The sequence below is a fragment of the Lithobates pipiens genome, unplaced genomic scaffold (assembly GCF_037356315.1).
Source record: "Lithobates pipiens isolate NorthernLeopardFrog02 unplaced genomic scaffold, aLitPip1_a1.2 Scaffold_3, whole genome shotgun sequence".
Lineage (NCBI taxonomy): Eukaryota > Metazoa > Chordata > Amphibia > Anura > Ranidae > Lithobates > Lithobates pipiens.
The window spans coordinates 6264631-6289047 of NW_027507790.1; the positions used below are offsets into that span (position 1 = coordinate 6264631).

General features: G+C 43.3%; 1 protein-coding gene across 1 annotated transcript in view; it reads right to left on the reverse strand.

Annotated features, from left to right (window-relative positions):
* SEC14L2 (SEC14 like lipid binding 2) overlaps positions 1-24417 on the reverse strand; it is a 73654-nt gene that overhangs the window by 19014 nt on the left and 30223 nt on the right. Inside the window, exons 5-9 of the mRNA XM_077461200.1 lie at positions 19027-19215; positions 17419-17514; positions 15504-15564; positions 9792-9875; positions 7801-7907 (exon numbers count right to left, since the gene is read on the reverse strand). Coding sequence (XP_077317326.1) covers positions 7801-7907; positions 9792-9875; positions 15504-15564; positions 17419-17514; positions 19027-19215 — 537 coding nt within the window. The remainder of the gene's footprint in view (positions 1-7800; positions 7908-9791; positions 9876-15503; positions 15565-17418; positions 17515-19026; positions 19216-24417) is intronic.

The following is a 24417-nucleotide window of genomic DNA, read 5'->3' on the forward strand; positions in this document are numbered from 1 at the left end:
TACTTCTACAGAAATCCTGGATCCACCATTAATTCAATTTCACAGTGCAGAGTGGAGGTAGCTCCTGCAGTTAAAGTAAACAAGAATACGACACCAATAGTCCAAAAGTATTTATTTTATAATAAATATCCAGGGTTACAATCCAATTTGTTTCAGTGATTGGAAAGTACCCTTACATCAAAATGTAGACAAAGATGAAAATGGCAGGCTAAAAAGATCTCAGGAATTAAATATATCACTAAATTAGATTGATATTAGTTTCACATTTCAGAAAACATTGTTGAACACAGTAAAAGGTGTTTAATTAAACAGGAATTCCAGTCTATATTTAACTAAGCCTAAACCATATCTTACCCCCCTTCTAACTGTATTCCGCCTACCCTGTAGAAGGAAGATGCTTATGCTTACTTATTCTCAGGGCACTCCGGTCCAGTCATGTGAATGACTTCCAGCGGCAGCTTTAGGGAAGTGGAGGGACAGCCAACAACAGATGTCCCATAGTAACCCTAGGGGTGACATAATCGTGCATGTCAGATGTTGTCAGCAATATCTCCTCTCCCCTAAAGCTGGCCACGGGGGAGATCATGTGACTGGACTGGAGCACTCTGACAATAGGTAAGTTTATGCAAACTGACTTTCCATATTTAGCTGCTGCTTGCTTAAAATGTTAATCTTTTCAGAGAAGTTAGAGTTTAAAGGATAGTTTCACCTTTTAGAGTATGTTATTAGGGGGTAACATGTAACAAGTTTCAGCACAGTAACTCTCTCACCCCCTGACCCCACTATGGGGGTTCCTCTCCCTGGCACATTTAAAATCAGCTTGGCTGTGTAGGAATCCGCCTGCACAGCTGCATCATTCATTCACAGAGATCTGTGAATAAATAAACTAAAAGTTCCATCTTCCTCTGCAGCAGATGGGCTTGTAGTTTGAATGGGCAGCTGGTACTGATCAGTTCGCTCGCAGACCATTCACACTTCCTACAGCTCTGAAATTGACAGCCCATACAGAGGTATGGACACAGAGCTGTAGAAGTGTCTGTAGGAGCCTGACATTGCACTTGTGAAAAAAATAAATGCATATTTTTCCTGCAAAAACATGTGCATTTATTTATTATAATACAAAAGGTGAACTTATCCTTTGATGCATACACAATTTGGATATTCAATTATACTTGTGAACTCTAAATTGAATCTAGTGTTGCATTATGAGAAGCTCAGACACCATTTTCCATGGTGTCTTGGTGTTTTGTATTACTTATGCCGCGTACACACGGGCGGACTGTATGGCCTACGTAGTCCGTCGAAACACATTTCAGCAGACAGTCCGCTCGTGTGTGGGCTTCAGCGGACTTTTTCAGCGTGCAGTCTGGCGTACTAAGTATTTCGGATTTTTCGAAATTCTGTCCGTCATACTTTGGTTTCAGCGGACAATCCGCTCGTCAGTAGGCTAGTTTGACGGACTAAGAATGGCCCATGCTCAGAAAGGATTTACACGGCGGAAGGGTGCATTGCTGTGTATTGGACTTCCTATTTCTAGTCCCGTCGTACGTGCTGTACACGTCATCGCGCAAGATTTCGACGGACTGTTTGTGCATCCGTGTGTGGTCAAGTCCGTTCATTCAAAAGTATGACGGACTGTCCGTCGGATTGTATGACGGACTAAGTAGGCCATACAGTCCGCCCGTGTGTACGCGGCTTTAGCGTTTTGTAGCACATAGGTTGGTCATTTTGCTGATGTTCCCCAAAACCGATGCAACATAAGCAAACATTACTAGCCCTCATGCACACTTGAGCTCAAAAACACTGCTTTTACAGGCATTTGAGCTATTTTTTGAGCCTCTAAATGCCCCTCCATGTTAGCCATACTGCATTCATCTTGCCATCAATTTTGACCAAATTTCCTGTGCCTTTGTAGCTCACACATCCCCAAAACATCAGCGATCCACCTCCATGATTCACAGTAGGAAAAGTGCACCTTTCATCATCGGTCGTGTTAACTCCTCTCCAAATGTAGCGTTTATGGTTGTGACCAAAAAGCTCAATTTTGGTCTCATCACTCCAAATGACTTTGTGCCAAAAGTTTTGAGGCTTGTCTCTGTGCTGTTTGGCATATTGTAAGCGGGATACTTTGTGGCATTTGTGTAGTAATGGCTTTCCTCTGGCAACTCAACCATGTAGCCCATCTTTCTTTAAGTGCCTCCTTATTGTACATCTTGAAAGAGCCACACCACATGTTTTCAGAGAGTCCTGTATTTCACCTGAAGTTATTTGTGGGTTTTCTTCTGCATCCAAAACAATATTCCTGGCAGTTGTGGCTGAAATTTTAGTTGGTCTACCTGACCGTGGTTTGGTTTCAACAGAACCCCTCATTTTCCACTTCCTGATTAGTTTGAACACCTTGAATAATTGGCATTCTCAATTACTTGGATATCTTTTATATCCCTTTCCTGTTTTATACAGTTTAACAACCTTTTACCGCAAAACCTTTGACAATTCTTTTTCTTTCCCTATGACTTATGCCCCATACACACCATCAGATTTTCTACTGATTTTTTCCTTCAGCTTTACCAAAACCATGTAGTGCAAGGGCCTGCCTGATTGCATACAAATTGAAACCCCTAAGGCTTGACCTCATATTATGTTTTTGGTAAATTTGAAGGAAAAACTCAGCAGAAAAACTGATAATGTGTATGGGGCTTAAGAATCCAGAAACATCAGTGCAGCACTGAATGAAAGATGCAAGGGTCTGTCAGGAGTCCATAAACTCATTGACCTTTTATACACACACACACACACTAATTACAAGCAAACATATCACAGGTGAGGATGGTTACCTTAAATAGCTATTCAGACCCCTTTGTATTAGCTTGTGTGCATGTTATCAAGCCAAAATCACCAGGGTATGTAAACTTTTGATCAGGGTCATATGGGTAGTTTCTGTTGTGATTATGATTTAAAAAGAGTAAACACAGTTGCTTGAAAATAAATGGTTTCAGCCAAACGCTATGATTGAAAGAAATGTTTGTGTTATCATTCATATTCTCTGAAAAATGGCCAATAATCATAAATGCTGCCAGGATATGTAAACTTATGAGCACAACTGTATATTGTAGGTCTGTAATTCTTAGGAATAGCTTACTTAAAGTGGAGTTCCACCCTAAAATGGAACTTCCATTCATCGGAAACCCTCCCCCCCTCTGGTGCCACAGTTGGCACCTTTCAGGGGGGAGGGGGGTGCAGATACCTGTCTAAGACAGGCATTTGCACCCATTTCCAGTCATGGACTCCCACGGGAGTCTATGCCTCTTCCTGTCCTGCCGCGCTCTCTGCTGGGACACACACGGGTCCCAGAGACAGCGCGGACCAGTCTCATTGAGCTGCACAACTCACGCACGCACAGTAGGGAACCGAGAAGTGAAGCCGCAACGCTTCACTTCCTGATTCCCTCACCGAGAATGGCGGAGGCAGCAGCCGAGAGCCGAACAATTGATGGGCCTCGGCTGCCAACATCGTTGGACTCCAGGAAAGCTAAGTGTCCATTTATTAAAAGTCAGCAGCTACAAATACTGTGTAGTATTTGTAGCTACTGGCTTTTAACCACTTCCCGACCGGCGCACGCCGATGTACGTCGGCAGATGGCACGGGCAGGCATATTGGCGCACAGGTATGTCCATTTCTATATGCCGCCCTGCCATCGCGTGCGCACCGCCGGCGGCGCACTTGTGTGCCGGTCGGGACCCCCGTGAGTCCGGTCATGGGTCCCGCGGACTTGATCGCCGCGGGGATACCCGCGATCATCTCACGGGGGGGCTGAACGGGGAGATGCCATTGTAAACAGCATCTCCCCGTTCTGCCTAGCAACAAGTGACACTGATCTCTGCTCCATGTGATTGGAGCAGAGATCAGTGTTCACTAACACAAAGCCCAGCCCCCTACAGTTAGTGACACGCCCCTAGGAACACTTAACCCTTACACTGCCACCCCCTGGTTAACCCCTTCACTGCCAGTGTCATTTACACAGGGATCAGTGCATTTGTATAGCACTGATTGCTGTATAAATGACAATGGTCCCAAAAATGTGTCAAAAATGTCCGATGTGTCCGCCATAATGTCGCAGTCACATAAAAAACGCTGATCGCCGCCATTACTAGTAAAAAAAAAAATATTATTAATAAAAATGCCATAAAACTATCCCCTATTTTTTAAACGCTATAACTTTTGCGCAAACCAATCAATAATCGCTTATTGCGATTTTTTTTTTTACCAAAAATATGTAGAAGAATACGTATCGGCCTAAACTGAGGGAAAAAAATGTTTTTTTATATATTTTTGGGGGATATTTATTATAACAAAAAATAAAAAATAATATTTTTTTTTCAAAATTGTTGCTCTATTTTTGTTTATAGCGCAAAAAATAAAAACCGCAGGGGTGATCAAATACCACCAAAAGAAAGCTCTATTTGTGGGGAAAAGGACGTCAATTTTGTTTGGGAGCCACGTTGCACGACCGCGCAATTGTCAGTTAAAGCGGCGCAGTGCCAAATCGCAAACGTGGTCTGGTCTTAAGCCAGCAAAATGGTCCGGTCTGAAAGTGGTTAATAATTTTTTTTCGGGTGGACGCCCTCTTTAAATCTGTCCAAACAAGAGTCTAATAGACATTCTAGGTGTGATAAAATTTGAAACACTAAATCATAAATTATAATATAATAAATAACTATAAATTATAACAAATACTATTATAATAATAACAACATTTTATTCAATAATGTAATCAAGTCAAAAACACTAAAATTTGTCCAAACAAGCGTGCAATATTACTAGTGACTGTAATACTAGACACTGCATATTGGTTTAGTAAACATCCCGGATATGAAAAATTTTGAAACATTGGACTGCACAAAGTACAACGTCACAATCCGGGCAAAGGAACCTGGTTTCCTTTCGGATTTTCTTTCCACTCTCATCTTGCTCCAAGCAACAAACCACACACATCTTTGTAGGTGCTGACTTTTTCTCGGTTGGTGGGATGTAGTCCATGAAGTGACGACCAGTCAGGAGTTCCGGGTTGACAACGCCAACAGTACTAGATTTGGCTCTATTCACAGCCATTGATGGTGTTTTGATGGTTCACAAAGATCTGTTCGGAAACTTTCCAAATTAAGTCAGAAAGAATCACAGGCTTATCACTTTTTTAGCAGAATGTAGGCATTCCATGAGCATTGCTCAAGAAGATGGCTGAAGATCTTCTTGTAGTACTTCTTTTAAAGTTTCCTCATTGCTGGGTAGAATATCATTGCTTGGTCGGCTCTGTCAACACCTCCCATGGCGTTACTGTAGTCTATCACTACTTGTGGCTTCATAATTTGTTTCCCGTCTTTTGTGCGTACCATTACAGTGGTGGTATTATGGACTGTACTCATTAGGCACACATCTTTCTTGTCACACCATCGCAGTGACATCATTTTGCCTTTCTGCCAGGCAACCATTTCTCTAATCTTCAGCTTCTTATTGCCAAACATTAGCGGCATGTCATGCTGGTTAGCCCTAACTGTTCCATAGGCATCTGTTTTGTTCTGCAGAAGAAACTCATAAAGTTCAGGAGACGTGTAAAAGTTATCAGTTGGTACACAATAGCCCTGATTTACCAATGGCTTAATCAGTGAAAGAACAGAAGATGTTGGCATTCCATAGTCACTGTATTTGGGATTGAATTTTGTTCCTTTCACAGTGTATAGGACTGAATGCCAAATGTAGCCAGGTGACGATTCGCATAGCATGAAGGATTGTATGCCAAATCGTGCTCTCTTTAAAGCAATGTATTCAGCTGAGCCTTCTCTTGTAGGCCATTAGACTTTCATCTATGCCGGTATCTCTTTCTGGCACATAGCTCCACTGAAAACTCTTTAGAACAAATGTTCTTGAGTTTTGGTGCAGGATGAGTAGTTTCAAATTCTTCATTGTTTTCAGTGGAAATATTTTGTTATCAGGAAAAATCTGTACTCTGACATGACCATGCCAAAGAATGGAGTGGTAAGTAATTTATTAGTTCTGCAGGGGTTTCCCCACCACTCCCTGAAGTATTATTAGGCCCAGAAATTTGCAAATGTCATGTTTGGTCACTGGTTCCCATTTTCCTACTTCCGAGGTGTAGTAGCTTGTTGCTCTTGGTAACGGTTTGTCTTCGTAACTATTTTTTCAATAACATCGGTCAGAAATAGTTGTAAAGGCCCATACACACGATCAGACTTTTTGACAACAAACATGCAAATTAGCTGGTTTGGAGCAACATCCGACCGTGTGTATGCTCCATCGGACAAACTTTTTTGGTTTTCATCAGACTTTTGTTGGCTGTGCGAACGGACAAACTTTCTGGCAACAAAAGTCTGATGGAGCAAAGTCTGATCGTGTGTACAGAAAACCATAGGACTTTTGTACAAAGTACAAACAGGCATGCTCAGAACCAATGCAAAAGATCAGACAACAATACAGAAGTTGATCAAAGGTGGCGGTAAAGAGCAGAAAAACCACGTGATTTGGTGAAAGTTGGCTGAAAAAGTCCTGCTGTGTGTATGCAATACAAGTTCAGGGCCGACGCCCTTTGTACAAAAATCCAAGGGAAAGTTTGTACAAAGTCCTATCGTGTGTATGAGGTTTAAGTATGCCGAGGGGTTGTCATCTTCAACATCTACATTCATACCAGGTGCTCCAGTAAATGGGAATCTTGGGGGCGCTGCGTGGTCCGTACCGCAGGCTTTACAGTAGCAAGTTCGCACATCACTGAGCTCAGTTGCAGAATTATCTCTGTGGTCACTTTCATTGTCTGATGACAAATTTCCCCACGAATCACTATTGCTCAATTCTGCAAGTGATTCTAATTTACTATTGCTGTTTTCAAGCAGGTCATAAACCGCTTTTGACATAGTCACGCTTTTGGATGCCATGGATGTTCTCCAGTTTCCAGGCAGAAAGAATGGTAAAATGCAGAGCACTGGACAAAGCACTGGGGATGAACCGAGGTCAAATGATTTGATACAGTAATGTAATCCTATAAGATTACAATGTATTGTGTGTGTCTTGTGATTTGTACTTTTTTAAAGGGAACGGAACCCGGAAAAAAACAGAGCATCGAGCAGAGGATCCAGCCAGGGGACACAGCGTGAGTACATCACAGGATCCTAGGGACAAGGCAATTTCATGTTCCTCAATGCTGTGATGCAATTCCGAGCGTGGTTAACATTCTGGCAAAACATGTATGCAAAAAAAACACAGCTTTTTACCACATCTTTCTTCTGCTAAAATCTCGTAGGAGAAAAGGCGTCATAAAGATTAAACTGTGAATGTGGCCTTAAAGGGTTTGTTTTTCCCATGAATGCATCATTGTGCTGGAGCTCTGGGCATGAGCCCATCAGCTCCAGCCACTGTCTCAGATTCTCATTGGATAGATTTATATTAGCGGGAGTCATTGGCTCCCGCTGCTGTCAATCAAACCCAGTGACACGCGAGCTGGGGGGCGGGGCCAAGTCCTGCTGTCCGAGTCAATAGACCCAGCAGCAGGACTCGGGAGCGCAACTGCAGGAGTGGTGGCACTCGAGAAAAGGAGGAGCCAGGAGTGCAGCGGGGGACCCCAGAAGAGGAGGATCAGGGCCGCTTAGTGCAAAACTCATGCACAGTGGAGGTAAGTATAACATGCTTGTTATAAAAAAAAAACAAGCTTTACAATCTCTTTAAATGCTTATGAAAGCATTCAACATTCACACTTCATGGCCTATGAATAAATTATAATAATACTTTTCATTATACCTTGGATTTACATTTTGGATCACCATCAGGGTCTGTTAGAGTTCCTCCATAGTACTTGGGGATCTGGTCTGCATCTATATATTTCTGAAGTACTTCTTTCCAGTTTTCTAGAGAATACAAACATAGTCGGTCCATTACACAAATCGTTTTTATAGACAGTCATAACAGAATCCCACACATGGAAACCCAACAGGCAATGATTATTTTGCTGCAATGGAAGACAATTAACTATCTCACTCTGCACAGAGCCATTTAGCTTAAAGTACAGCCTTTGAGAAAAAAACTATGTAGGTTGCCCTTACTAAAACTATGTAGGTTGCCCTTACTAACCCTAACCTTTTTAAAAAGCTAGTTACCTAGCTTTCATGCCAATGCTAATGGCTCAATTCTTTCTGAGTCACTGTCCTGGAACAAGTATATAAATAAGTAATATGGAACATGTCTAAGGCCCCTTTCACACCAGCAGACCAATCGGGTCCCTCTGTCCATTTTTCAGGTGAACCCGACTGGACCCTCATTAATCTCTATGTGGCGGTGGATGTCAGGAGACGTGTCCACTGACACCCGCCGCCATCTGATATAAAAAACAGACAGATGACGCTAACCTTGCCATCCGTTCGGCGCATCGGATCAGATGACAATAGGATGGAAATGGACACACAGTCCATTTCCATCCGACTGTCCCATAAAAGAGAGTGGACACGGACCTGTCATCCACCTGCTCAGCGGGGATCAGTGGACAGATCCCCACTGAGCAGGCGGATCAGCTTGGACAGATCCGCTCTGTTTGAAAGGGGCCTAAGGGCCCTTTCACACAGACGTGTCCGTCTACAGGCTCAGCTTTGCTCAGTGGGGGTTCACTCCATCGATCCCCACTGAGCAGGTAGATGACAGGTCTGTCTCTGCACACTGTGCACGGACAGACCTGTTACAGCGCCGCTCTCCCCTATGGGGGATCGGATGAAGACGGCCCATAGAGTCTGTTTTCATCCAATCCGCAGACGGATGGAAAAGTATGGTCGTCAATAGAAATGGAACATAGCAGAGTCTGGTGTCAGCGGATGTTCATTCACTGACATCTGCTATCCCATAGGGATACATGTATTCATTCATCCGAAAACGGATCAATGAAAAACGGACACATGGTCCGTTTGTGTGAAAGGGGCCTAACACTCATTAAAACCATGCTTGTTAAGGATCTGTGGCCTAAAAGTATTAGAGCCAGACACAGCCAGGCAACTAGCATTCCCAGACAGAAGGAATTCAGCAATGTCAATTCAATACCTTTCTTTTCAACAGGTGTATTTAAATGCATTCTTTTGGTCCTAGAGTTAGGAATGCAATTTCAGTTGATGTGACTAGGTGGCCCACCGAAGACATGGGGAAAATATAAATATAAAGTAGTAGGTCCCCTAGCAAAATCCTTATTGGTACCATCCAGAAAGATATTAGAAAACGTTCCTATTGTAACCCTATGAGTTAAGTGGCGCTGGCATTATCTACCAACACTGCTCACTAACAAACCAATTCTTCACACAGCTCTTCTGAGTCAAACATTACTGTTTAATGAGAAACGGATTCTTGTGCCTGTGGGTGGTCAGATTGTACAGAAACATCTGGCTGCCCATTTGAGACTATAGGTGGCTTACTTGGCAAACATTGGTCATGCAAAGCCAGCTTATTACTTTTGGTAGTATGGCTGGAAGGTCTTTTTAATGTATAGCAAGTCCTGCTACCTAATGTATACCTGTATGCAAGCCCTCCAAAGACAACATTCTCACTTTCTGAATTACTATTGGATTGTTTATTAAAATAAAAAGAAAAACATAATTAAAAGCTGTTTGCATTTATAGTTCATCAATTTCTTCATCAAATGTTATTTTTGCCAACATAGCATAGTACAACTGGATCTCAAAGTGGCCGCATGGGTCACTAAAGCTAGTGGTTACCTTTTCCAAAAAAAAAAAAAAAAAAAAAAAAAAGATCCATACCTCCTACCACAATGATCTTTCTTCTTGTATCCTCACTCAGGAAATGTTTAACAAGATTATATGCCACTGGGAAGAGTTTAGGAGCTGCACCACAAAAAAAAAAAAAAATAGCTAAAATGATCAGTCTTACTGAACAGGAAATCAAAATACATTTTTAAAACATGCACAAGCTAGAAAATGTTTGGAAACTGAATTTTTCTTACTGAAGTACAGTATTTTTCTGAGGTACCTAATATTTTTAAAGCCTATTGCCAGCATTTTGTTTTGTTTAAAGTGGAGAAGAGTTGTAATTTCTTTCAGGTTTCTACTTCTGCGACACTACTGAGGAGACAAGTAAACCTTCTAACAAGACATTTCCTCATTCCCAGTTAGACTACGTTCACACCTATGCGTTTTTTGGGCATTTTCTGTTTCGCAGAATTGCACTACAGTTCATTTAACATGGTTTCCGACGGATACACGTTCATATCTATGCCCTTTTGGAAAGGGTCGTGGACTTTTTCCCGCATCAGATTGTGTTTTGCCTGTAATACAGTGGCGTAGCGTGGTTTGTCAGCACCCGGGGCAAGGCAAGTAATTTGCGCCCCCTAACCTGCGGACTTTTAGCACTCCCCGAGTTCCTTCAAATACAATAGTACTGACCTACCTGATTCCTATACTGACCACTACACTAATCTACTATACTATACTATACTGTCCACTACACTGACCACTATATTATAGTGTCCACTACACTGACCACTACACTAACCACTATACTATGCTGACCACTATACTACACACTACACTGACCACTGTACACTATACTGTCCACTACACTACGCTACGCTGACCACTATACTATACTGTCCCCTACACTACACTAAACTGACCACTATACTATCCACTACGCTGACCACTATACTGTCCTGCCTACAGTAACTGTCTCTCTCTGCCTCAGTCTCTCTGTCCCCCTCTCTCTCTGCCTCAGTCTCTCTGTCCCCCTCTCTCTCTCTCTGACTCTCTCTTCCCCTCTCTCTCTCCCCCTCCTCTCTCTCTCTCTGCCCCCCTCTCTCTCTCTCTGCCCCCCTCTCTCTCTCACTGCCCCCCTCTCTCTCTCTGTCTCTCTGCCTTTGCCTCTCTCTCTGCCTCTGTCTCTCTCTCTCTCTGCCTCTGTCTCTCTGTCCCTCTCTCTTTCTCTCTGCCTCTCTCTCTCTGCCTCTGTCTTTCTCTCTCTCTGACTCTCTCTCCCCCCTCTCTCTCCCCCCTCTCTCTCTCTGCCCCCCTCTCTCTCTCTCTCTCTCTCTGCCCCCCTCTCTCTCTCTGTCTCTCTGCCTTTGCCTCTCTCTCTCTCTCTGCCTTTGCCTCTCTCTCTCTCTCTGCCTTTGCCTCTCTCTCTCTCTGCCTTTGACTCTCTCTCTCTGCCTCTGTCTCTCTGCCTCTGTCTCTCTGCCTCTGTCTCTTTCTCTCTGCCTCTCTCTCTGCCTCTGTCTTTCTCTCTCTCTGACTCTCCTTCCCCCCCTCTCTCTCTGCCCCCCTCTCTCTCTCTCTCTGCCCCCCTCTCTCTCTCTCTCTGCCCCCCTCTCTCTCTCTCTCTCTCTGCCTTTGACTCTCTCTCTCTCTCTGCCTCTGTCTCTCTTGCTCTGCCTCTCCCCAGTCCATGTTCATGTTCCTCCTCACCGGCTTGTCCTGCATGAGTCTGGAAGAGGGGGAGGAGAAGGAGGAGGAGGTGGTGAAGACACCGGCAGCTTGTGATTACTGTTCTGGCTGGTGGCTGGAGAGCCGGGGACACAGGAAATGAAATTTAGGAGGAGGCAGCCAGTAGTGACACTACTGGCAGGAAATTGCGCCCCCCTAAATGTTGCGCCCGGGGCCACGGCACCCCCCATGCTACGTCACTGGTATAATAGACTTCAATAGAGTCCCGCAAGAAATGCAAGTGTTGTGTTTTGATGCGTTTTGTGTTTTTTGTTTTCATGCTGGGTCTGTGACATCAAAAGAGGCAGGATCATCAGGTCACAGGCTAGCCCCCTACCTATTTAGGAACTGTTAGACAGAGGAGCGGGCAGACAGCGGTTAGCCATTAATGAAAACAGAGCTTTTTTTTCCAGGTCCAGTAGTGCATCATGATTGACAATGGAACTACAGTGCCTTGAAAAATATTTATACCCCTTGAAATTTTCCACATTTTGTCATGTTATAACCAAAACTTAATTGTATTTTATTGGGATTTTATGTGATAAACCAACACAAAGTGGCACGAGACCCCTTTCACACCAGGGCGTTTTGCAGACGCTATAGCATTAGAAATAGCGCCTGCAATCCACCCTAAAGAAGCTGCACCATTGTGTGTAGTGTGAAAGCCCGAGGGCTTTCATACTACAGCGGTGCGCTGGCAGGACGTCAGAAAAAAGTCCTGCCAGCAGCTTCTTTGGAGCGGTGAAGGAGCGGTGTGTTTACCGCTCCTCCACATTGAAATCAATGGGGCAGCGCTGTAATACCGCCGGCAAAACGCTGCTATTGCGGCGTATTGCCGGCGGTTTGAACCCTTTCACGGCCGCTAGCGGGGGGTAAAAGCGCCCTACTAGCGGCCGAAATGCTCCGCGTTTTACCGCCAATGCAATGGGCGGTGTGGTGTGAAAGTGGAGGGAAAATGATTATCCTGCTGGAAGGTGAACCTCCATCACAGTCTCAAGTCTTTTGCAAACTCTAATAGGTTTTCTTCTAAGATTGCCCTTCATCTGGCTCCATCCATCTTCCCATCAACGCTGACCAGCTTCCCTGTCCCAGCTGAAGAAAAGCATCCCCACAACATAATGCTGTCACCACCATGTTTCACGATGGGGATGGTGTGTTCAGGGTGATGTGCAGTGTTTTCCACCACACATAGCGTTTTGCTTTTAAGCCAAAAAGTTAAATTTTGGTCTCATCTGACCAGAGCACCTTCTTCCACATGTTTGCTGTGTGCCCTACATGGCTTCTCGCAAACGGGACTTCTTATGGCTTTCATTCAACGTTGGTTTTCTTCTTGTCACTCTTCTATAAAGGCCAGATTTGTGGAGTGCATGTCTAATAGTTGTCCTGAGGAAAGATTCTCCCACCTGAGCTGTGGATCTCTGCCGCTCCTCCACAGTTACCATGGACCTCTTGGCTGCTTCTCTGATTAATGCCGTCTTCTCCTGGCCTGCCAGTGCAGGTGGACAGCCATGTCTTGGCAGGTTTGCAGTTGTGCCATACTCTTTCCATTTTCAGGTGATGGATTGAACAGTGCTCCGTGATATGTTCAAAGCTTGGGATATTTTTTTATAACCTAATCCTGCTTTAAACGCTCCACAACCTGACCTGTCTGGTATGTTCCTTGGCTTTCATGATGCTGTTTGTTCACTAAGGTTCTCTAATAAACCCCAGAGGGCTTCACAGTACAGCTGTATTTATACTGAGATTAAATTACACACAGGCGGACTCTATTTACTATTTAGGTGACTTCTGAAGGCAATTGGTTCCGCTAGATTTAAGTTAGGGGTATCAGAGTAAAGAGGGCAGAATACAAATGCACATCACACTTTTCAGATATTTATTTGTTAAACATTTTGAAAACCATTTATAATTTTCCTTCCACTTCACAATTATTTGCCACTTTGTGGTGGTCTATCGCATAAAATCCCAATAAAATACATTTACGTTTTTGGATGTAACATGACAAAATGTGGAACATTTCAAGGGGTATGAATACTCTTTGAAGGCACTGTACATTATTTTTTGATTTTTAATTGTCTGTGTTTTGTTTCACATGTGACACTTTTTTGGAGAATGAGTAGTGGTACTCATTCACATGGGGGGGGGGGGGGGGATCTGGGGATCCTTTTGTTAAAGAGGGCTTCCAGATTCTGATAAGCCCCCCACACACATATCCCCACAACCACAGCCCAAGGTTGTGGGGAAGAGGCCCTTGTCCCCATTTACATGGGGACAGGGTGCTTTGGTGAAAGGTGCAGCTGGTGTCACCAGCTGTCAGAATACCCAAACAGTGTCTGCATCTAAATGGATGCGATCGCTGTTCACCCGACAATTTTTTCAGCACACTCTGTCAACAAAAGTCAACTGAGCAATTGACTTTTATTGAACACAGTGGTGCTGGCAGGGCCATGCACTGCTTAAGGTTTGTCTAAGCCAGCAGTAGTTGGCTGAATGTTAATCAATGTATGGCCAAATAAATTCTGAAATCTTAAATCTCAATTTATAGAAAAAGGACAAGAAGATCTCCCATTAAAACAGATAACAGACCTGCCATTTAAAGAGAAGTGTAAGCTCTTACTCCTCAGGAGAGTTTGGCACCCAGGGCCCATTTACATTTTTTTGCTAGGCATTAATGTGTGGTGCAATAATGTGCGGTGCAGTAAGGCAGCCCATTGAATTGAATACATACACCACAGCATCCTGAAAATTATTAGTGTCCCAAATTCTGTAACAGACTACAACAAAGTATCATGTGTTGTGGAGTGGTGCAAAGCAGGTGCATTGCACCCTAGTGTGTTGTGCTGCCATTTAAAAGGAATGGCACCACAAAACCATGCATGTTGCTCTTTACATTACCACAACACAATTGTGTAAGTGGACCCTAATACTCTGAAAAAGTACCCAAACACTACTGGAACTCACTAAAGATTCCATTTTCCTACAGTCAAGCAATCTGTGGGTGTTAAGCAACTGCTACTGACAATTTCTGAATAGCACAGATCTCTGGCGTTACTCTGATGATATGTTGAAAGTATAACTGAAGGGAACACTTTTTAAAATTTTTGGATGGAGTGGAGAAGGATTAAAGAAAAAACTAATTTTTTTATTCCTATATTGTGGGTGGTCTCCAGAACACTAATAGAGGGGAAACCTTCCAATGGGGACACTGATTGTGGCCTGACCCTGGTGACAACCAGGGATTCCCTCACTTTGGAGGGATTTCATCTCACTTCTTGTTTTGACTATGGGGCATGAAGTGAAGAGAAATTTCCCCAATGGGACAGATGGCAAAAAAATAAAACTTGACAGGGGTTATAATCCTCCCTTACTCTATCCAAAATGAAAAAAAAAAGTTTTGTCTGTAGATCTACTTTACGTATGCTGGTAAATGTCTGTTTACACATACAATTGTTTGTAAAAGTTATGAACTCTCAACCAGTAGAAACCACAATTACTTTTCTACAATGAGGCTGGGTTCCCACTTCTGCAATTACAGACATTGCATGAGATTTGCACCACAATCCTGTGCCCCTCACATATGATGTCTGTGCGATGCAAATTCAGCTATGCAGTTTGTATGGCTGATATCACATTCGCACCAAAATTGTGCAGGACCCTTTTTTTGGTCCACACTGGAATTGGATCGAATGGGTGTTCAGACCCATGCAATCCGATTCCACAGTTAGCACTGCGTTCTGCAAACCGATTTGGGGGTGTCATGAACTTTCTATTGACACCTGCAGCGGTTCGCAGAGTGCAGTGTGAACGCCTGCGATTCAGATTCGATGTGAGAACCTGCACAGGAATCTTTCCCTCTTTCTGCCTGAGAAACCATGACTGAGGGAGAAGCATTTAATCTGAGAAGCTTTGGGCTTGCATGGATTATATATATATATAAAACAAGCAGATAATTGATTTTTGAAGGATCTTCCATGTACTGCCACCATAAAGCATATTATTCTCATACTTGTATTATAATAGTTATGTATAGCCTACCTTTAACTACAAAAAGTCTCTTCAGTGCCTCTGGGTAATTATCTTCAAACATTTTCAAGACCTGGAGAACATAGAATTGCAATAACTGTTCTTGCTATTTGCATAAAGAGTTTTTTTACAAGGAAGCCCTTAGGAAGATACCTTGCTGTAAAAATTCACTTTCAGAGCTCATGCACACAGGCATACAGTTTTTAATGCAGAATCTTGACGAAAGCAGAAAAAGGTTGTTTGTAGTTTATACACTGTACACGTGTAACATTTGTGCTAACATTTACATACATACAATATACTTGGACTCTATTGGCAACCACTGCTGCTCAAAGCCAGCATATGAATATCCACAATGCGTAGCCAGAGGCCCCACCGCCGCTGCTCACACACTACTAATGTTTGCATTTCCCTTAGACAGCTGGCAGGCTCGGAATGACTGAAGGCGCTGCCATTGCATATGACTGATCCAACTAAAAATATAAATATCAATAATGTGTAATCAGTGACAGCAGCACTGGTGGTTACACATTGTTAAAATTTTATTTACATGTTACAAGGAAGAAAAATCTTTGGACTGGGATTTGGATGACCCACATTTATAAATGCACGTCAAATGCAGGAAAACACCCATCCACATGACCCACCACAATCTCTAAATATTGTGTGTGACGCTTGTGGTGTCAGAAGGTACACTTGATCACTGCTATTTTGTTTATTCGATTTTTACATATACATATACAGTAGATGTAACCAATGAATAGCCTTCTATTATGATCACTTGCTCAACACAAAAGATTTTTAATCTTTAAGTGCCCATACATGAAAGTGTTGTCATGCCTATAGTGTCACATGTATGTAAAACAAAATCTGTACGTGTGCAAAAATATTAAAATATGATGATTTATAAATTCAAGCGTGCCAAGACTCATTATAAGCACTTCTCATAGTGCCATAACAGTTAAATAGCAAAAAAGAGCAATAAAAACCTTGTCAGTTAATTTGCAGAAAACATTCCAGTATCACTTGTGTATGCCATGGATTTTTTTTTTATATACCAATTTTATAGTTAGTCGTTTAATCAAAAAAGTTCCAAAAAAATGACAAATTGACCATAAACATGTGCACACAGGTGTATATATATTGTGACAGAGCGAGGCTCTGTCCCTATGAAATTAGAGGTAAAGGAGACACAGAGTTTGCATATCTGCGGACTGCAGGACTACAGAGTGTAGAGTTTAAATGGAGACAACTGCTCTGTCAGTTTTCTCCAGGTTTTGCTAGCTCCAGATGGGATTCTGTAGTTTGGAGATCCCTGAGAGTTATGGGTGGGACGGGATCTCCAACCCTGTGTCCGGGTCTTGAGGCTAGCGAGCAGGGTGTGTGCCCAGCTGCACACAGCCCATATAACGAGGGGATTTGTGTAGGATGGTGGTGTGTGAGCAGCTTGCTGCTTGAAGCTGTGCATGTCCAAAGCTGTGTGAAGGACTTGAAGCTGTGTGCGTCCAAGGAGCCGTGTGCTGTGTGTCGAAGGGTTGGAAGCTGTGTGCGTCCAAGCAGTTTGTTGGACGGGGCAAGTACCTATAGCAGCAGTACTGCTGAAGAGTAGCCAGGTGGGCTAGCATTTTCGTTCTGATTTTGCTGTATTTAATTTAAGCTTGGACCCCTGCGTGGGATTACTGGATGGACTAATATTTTGTTTTCTTCTAATAAACGTGGGCTACCAGGCCCTTAACCATACACGCCTGACTGATGTGGACTAAAAAATGCATCTTCCAATTGAGCTAATCACCCCAATGTCACAATATATATATATATATATATATATATATATATGGTACAGGCTGAATGTTAGCTTCACATCAGGTATAGTAGTGCCTTCTCAAAAATATATTGCAAACCAAATATCTGTATATGCTATGCTTACCTCCCCATACAAATCCACCCCTGGTTTCCATAGATGCTTAAGTCCCAAACCTTCCACATCATAGATCATCACAACTTCTTCAACTCTTTTCCCCAGCTACAAAGACAAAAAAAGAGACAATTTTTGCCTGGGCGTTGTGCTATTTGAGATACTGTGCTGATAAATCAATATGTCATTTATAAAGATAGTAATGATTTTGGGTGAAGTATATTAACAGGTCTTTTCATTTGAATATAAAATCTAAAGTAATTGCACATACACACTAACTTTACTCTTTTTCTTCTTCAGATTTACCAACAACTACATAAAGCAGGGGTCTACCCTCAGCATCTGGCACATTTTTTGGGAATGCCGGATGCCTGGTCCATGCTACACTATGTGGCTCCTTCCATCAGCCCCGTGTCCAGCAGTAACATACAGATCAGTGGATAGAACCAGAGAGTAGATGGTGGCATGGGCAGCACGATAGGCAAGTATTTTGTGCTTGCTTTGGGGGGAAAGACACTATACAACTTTGTTAAAAGTGGTTGTTAAGCCACAGTGACATCTTTATATAATCATGTGTGTTTTGTTATGCTATGTGCACCAGTCTCTGTTTTATAAAAAAAAAAAAATGTCATCTATACCTGCATTCAGAGCGCCGATTGGCACTTACGTGACCGGCTGCCTCTCTCCTCTCTCGAACTGACAGCTAGAGCAGGAAGGGCCGAGATTTTCCCGCTGACGTCAGTCAAGATGAGAGGAGGAGAGAGGCAGCCGTTCATGTGAGCGCCAAGCGGCACTCTGAAATTGGGTATAGCATTTTTGGGGCACATAGCGTAACGAAACACACAGGATTATATGAAACATTACGTTATTTCAGCAGCAGGAGAAGAGGGGGCAGGCACTGTCACAAGCTGACAGGCAGGGAGGGAGGGGGAAGAGGAGTACAGGAGAGCTGCAGATGATGGAGGCATGTAAACTGACCACGGTGTCAGGGCTCATCAGCCATAATAAACTGTGGTCAGTTTACAGGGGGGAGAGCAGAATCGGGCAGGATCCGCCAATGATTTCAGGTGATACAAGGGGCCAAATTACACAGCACAAGCACTGTGCTGTATAACATGCTTTAAAGGAACAGGAACCATTTTTTTTTTGGGTAACACTTTAAATCTGTGTAACTTTTTGTTTGAAATTTTCTGTAACATCAGCCTATATTGAGTCCTCAGCTTTATTTAGGTAGATAAATGGGTGAAAAACATTTGCTATGCCATGTTCTAGTGGAAAATGCCTGGACTTATTTATTCCATGTTGGTGATTGCAATGAAGCATTAGGGCAACTCCAAAGCAATAAGACAGCCCAGACTTTTTGTTCACAGGTCATTTCATGGGTAATGTCAGGACTCTTTCTTCCTAAACCTACTATAACAGATCTCTGCATCTGGATGCTTTCATAGCCATAGTAGCACAAAGGGGTCATTCTGTTTTTTGTGGATTTTACAGACCAGGTGCAGCAACCTTCGATGACTAGTTTCATACGGAATGTGACTACTGAGAAAAGATTTGTGTGAAGTATAAAATTAGGAACAATTTTTAAACTTAAGCTTGTCATGCTCTAGGATCTCTCACCTTCTCACTCTGACGACGGCATTCCAGATTCATACGTTCACAATCTCTCATTTTTGTCTTAATCAGGTCCTGTTTGGAAGCAGAAAACAGCAGCCCTTTTGGATCCAGAGGCCCAATGACATCATACCAAATAGGACAGCCTTCCCGATCGTAACCACACAATCCTCCCGATAAATACTTCTGGACTACCTAGAGAAATTATAGTTCATAAAAGTAAATAAAATGATTCATAAAACAATTTCAACATTTACAAGAGATGAACAGTATTTTAAAACCACTTTAGTCATATTTTGCATGACTAAACAAATGTTAAAAGCGGCATTGTTGCTAGAAAATAACTTTAAACCCCCAAACAATTATATATTTTCTAAAAGCAGAGGCCCTGTAAAATAAAACAGTTTCCCCCAGTGTAGATCGATAATCAATCACGAGAAGAAGAAGGAAGAAAGAAGGAAGAAGGAAGAATGAGAAGAAGAAGAGCCTTTCCACACTGTACAGTGGGGCCAAAGGCATGATCTCCAATTGCTGAAGGACAAAGGGTCGGTTAGGATAGATTCAAGATCCTTAGACATATTTTGGACATCCAAGGTCTGGCAGATGGACATGGCCGTAATGGCAGGCTGTAAGGCAGGGCCTGCAAAGGTGAATAATGCAGGCCATACACGGTCGAATTTCGAACAAATTTTCTTTTCAAAATCAGAAAATTTGTTTTTTTTGTGATCCGATGATGCCACCATTGATTTTCGAAATTCGGCCGACCAAGCCTTCAATTTCACCTCATGTTGCTACAGAAAAGAATTTTCTTGGCTGGGAATTTTCTTTTCTCTCCGTACATTTTCTTTTATCTCCGTACATTTTCTTTTATCTCCGTAAATTTTCTTTTCTTATTACGTTTCTCGCATGATTCTCCCATCATTGATTAGAAAATCGTTTGTTTTTCTAAAAATTTCCAACATGTCCCATTCCTCAAATTTTATTTCCGCACGAAAATCGGCTGTTGCTGCAGCCCACTAATGGTGCGAAATTCATACGAAAATTCTTAGTTACGATTTTCGAAAGAAAATTCTTTCGAAATTCGAACCGTGTATGGCCTAGATAAGGCTTAGAAAAGGGCTTCTAGACATTTATCTACAAGATCCTAGAACACAGGTGTCAGGTCACAGATGCTGTAAGAATCGGAAGTGCACCACTAAGATAATGGACCCTAGGACTGACTGCTGCGGATTGTACCCAGGGAGGTTCAGGAAGCAGGTCTACTGGATCATTAACACAGATCCCAGTTGGAGCTAGAGCATAGATTCCCCAGGGTTTGGAGTCGAAGAGCCAGCAGATGTTCACCAGAGCCTCCAGTGGTGAGGATGGACTGCGCTACAGTCTGGCTCCAGGTCGCGCCCCCTAGGTCTCACAGCTCACGGTAGACTATAGGAGAAGGAAACAACCGGCTGGAACAAGGATAGTAAAGGGATAAGGCAGAGGTCAGGGCAACTAGCAGACAGGAACAACAGAGTACACGCCAAAGGTTCAGGGTCACAGGCAGACAGGGATATTCGGGGACATGCCAAAAGGTCAGGGACACGAGCAGACAGGAATAGTCAAGAACACGCCAAGGTCGGTAACAGAGACAAATGTAGAGCACACGGCAAGCAGGAAACAGGAAGCCAAACACACAGTGAATACACAATGGTTGATCAGCACCGCTGGCTTGCAGTGCACAGGTTAATATAGGGTTCCCTGATAGGGCCTGGGGTGGAGCCATGCTTAGAGGAGAAGTTTTAAAAACCACCAGGTGGAAGTGGCTGGCCTCTTAGTCAGAACACATGAGGAGAGGTAAGCAGACAAAGGAAGATTACTGCATAACCATGACAACAGGAATATTCTCCACAAGGACAGAGTCTTTTTAAGACAGGAAATAGCCAGATCCACTACAAGGAATATTGCTGGCCTGATTGTTTGGGAGGAGTAAACACCTTATCAGGATTAGGTCACTCTCTATACAACACAGGTTGCAGAAGCAAGTGCACAGGGGAATTTGCAGAAGGCTGGGGACTATTAAGGGAACCCAGGAGTATTTTTAGAGACAGCTGATGTAGGTTGCTCCAGGTATGAACATGTGAGTACTAGTCCACAAATATTGAGATATTATGCAGAAGCTTAGGCATTACTGTACCACAGCAGATTGAGCCACCTTATGTACCAGCTCATCCAAAAGGGGTGGGCTACCCTTCTCTTGATCTCTTGCTGACTGCACAGAAGCAACTGAACCTACAGGGAGCACACTTGTATTCCTTACTGGACAAAACAGAGAAGGGAGCAATTCCTGAAGGAATTAAAAGAATATTCTGAGGAAGATGTGGGTTGTTAGATGATCCTAAACTGGCAAGATCTACAGGACCGCTACCTTTGCACTGATGATTTACCATACTACTGACTGCAAAGTAAGGCCCCTTACCCATGAGTGGATCGATGAGGTACGCCTGTCAGTTTTTCTGGTGGACCCGATCAGACCCTCTATTCACCTCTAAGGAGCTGCGTGTGTAAACGGACATGGGTTATAATGACCCCCCTGAAGAAGTGGTGGTAAAGATCTCGTCAGGATACTCATCTCAGCTTCCGCTCATTAGGGTTTATGTGTTTATTACCTGTTTTCATTATTGTGCACAGCACTGTGTGCATAGTGTATGTATCTTTGTACCAACTGTTTTTAACCATGTCTATTTTCTAATAAATTGTAAATTTTTTCTTTTAAACGGGTTCAATCCTTGGGTACCGAAATAGTCCTCAACTTTGTAGTGCTGTGGAGCATGTTTAGAGCCCCTCCAAGCACTTCCCCTCTTTCCAATATCCAACAATTAAGGATGATGGCATCCACCCCTACCCCCAGATCATTTTGAATGAGGCTTCATTTACTACACTCAGAGGAGAGCAGGATGTGTCTGTCGGCTCTGCATAAGTGGAGCAGACACAGACCAGCCATCCACCTGCTAAGTTGGGACCAGTGAACAAATCCCCCATTGGGCAAGCAGACTCCCAGTGGAGCCCGCCCCACGTGGAAGGAGTGAAAGGAATTTTCCCCAGGAAAAGTGTAGAGAAGCAGTGAAGGTGATGGGGAAAAAAAAGGCACCCATGTTGCAGTCCTTACTAGGCTTGCACAACCAATTCAAAAAGTGTTACAGACCCCACATTGAGTAGAGCGCCTCGAAGGAATGTCTCGGACACATTTTATTGCATTGCAGCACACACGTTAACCCCCAAAAGGGAAGAGAGAATACACATGTAAGGGTTCCAGTTCCTTTAAGGCAGGCACAACCCCAGTTACACACCAGTGGTAGTCTGGATGGGCTTCAGTAATCAATGCTAGCATCAAGCACACACCAGACAGACTTTGCCCCTTCAGCGGCCATATTACTGCCACAGGAGTCCTCAAGGAGAGTATCCCATCTGATGATGCATCATAGCCTTAGACCTGTAAAGCATTCTGGGCTACCGGACAGAGTACACAAGTGTCCAGAGAGTGCCCCAGCATAGCACAGTGCCCACAGATTACATTACAGGCTGGTCCTGCATGTTACTCTAAGTACGGTCTAGGTACAGCCTTCAAGGCTATACTGAGTATCAGCCAAAACTTACTTGAAAAAAAAAAAATGTCTTGCTAAAATGCAGAAAAAAGTAAAGAAATAGGTTTGCTTCTCTTAGAAGTGACTTTAAAAGTGTCTGTAAACTCTTACATATACCCAGTGAAGTGACTGGCCTCAGGTGATACACAGATTAAACAAACCCTCCTACATAAGTTGTACCTGTTTATCTGCAGTGTTCTCATCTCTACATCTATTCAAAATTCAGAAAAAAAAAGGTTGTCTGGGCTGTCAGAATAAAAGGGAGAGCAGAGCTGAATTACACTCTGCAAAGTTCTGACAGCCCCCCCCCCCCTTTTACACAGCACACAGGAACAGAGCTGAGGCTGTCAATCAGCTGGAGATCCCTCCCATGTCACCATTTTTCTCTTAGTGTCAGGAAAACTTGTCAGAAGTGCTCTTAATTGAGACAACTACATACCATAGAAAGATATGCTTTGTTCATATTTTATTTCTGAGGTTTACAACCACTTTAGGTCTCTCTGAAATTAGAAGTTTCGTGTGTTTTGGTGTGAGAGAATGCATGCAGGCTGTGCTGCAACAGCCTAAAGGTCTAAGCAGACCCGAATCATCACATAACTAAACAGGAGGCTGAATATTTTGTTGTGTATTTTGTTGTACAGACACGGAACCGCAAGGAAAACTTATTGCTTTGTGTTTGATACATCCGTGATGAATAAACATGCACAGGAAACCCTTAAGCCTACTACACATGGGCCGAATGTTGGGAGGAAACTTGGCTAGTTCAATAGAAACCTGGTGTGTACTGGGGTCGGTCCGACAGAAGCCAGCCGTTCTGCTCAGCTTCTGTCTAAAGGGCATGACCGAAAAAGGGCTGCTGATCGGCTCCCAATCAGTGCTCTCAGCCAATGGCTGTCCCCAAGTCAGAACACAATAAAACAACAGGGGAGATTGCTGTACTAATGTAGGATAGTTGGATAGTTAGTACAGTGGCTCCTCCTGAGCTGTCAGTTTTTTTCATTCAGCCCTGCTGGTTTGAATGAAAGAAAACTACAAGTGTGTATGTGGCTTAAAATGCACTTTGGCATTTGGACTATCTTGCTGGATAAAAAACAAAAGGTTCAAGCCTAGATCAGATTTTTATATCCGATGCCTCAATTGGGAGATTTACACTTCCTTCCTGTGATCACACTGGAACATGAAGCGAGTAGTAATTTCATCTGGGAAGCAGGCAGCAGTAAAAAACCTGGATTACCTTAACACAAGAGCAAAAAACTGAGAAATGATGTCGGAGGTGTTATACTAGGCTGCCTTACAGCAGTGTCTACGAATAAATCATCCTGTATCTCTAATGCCACGTACACACGACCGGACTATTTGACAGCAAAAGTCAGACGGAATGAGTCCGGACAATTCGATCTTGTGTGGGCTCCATCAGACCTTTGCTTGCCAAAAATCCGGCGGACTTTAGAAATAGAACATGTTTTAAATTTTCTCACGGAACTCCGGCGGACCGAGAAATCCGTTCGCGTGTATGCTAGTCCAACAAGCAAAAAACGGCGGTAGGGCAGCTATTGGCTACTGGCTATGAACTTCCTTATTCTAGTCTGGTCGTACGTCATCACGTTCAAATCCATCGGACTTTGGTGTGATTGTGTGTGGCCAACTCCGTTCATTCGGAAAGTCCGTCGGAACTCCGCTGAAAGTCCATCGGAAAGACTGTTGGACCTAGTCCCTCGAAAAGTCCTGTCGTGTGTATGCGGCATAAGACCCTTTTCACACTGGGGCACTTTTCAGG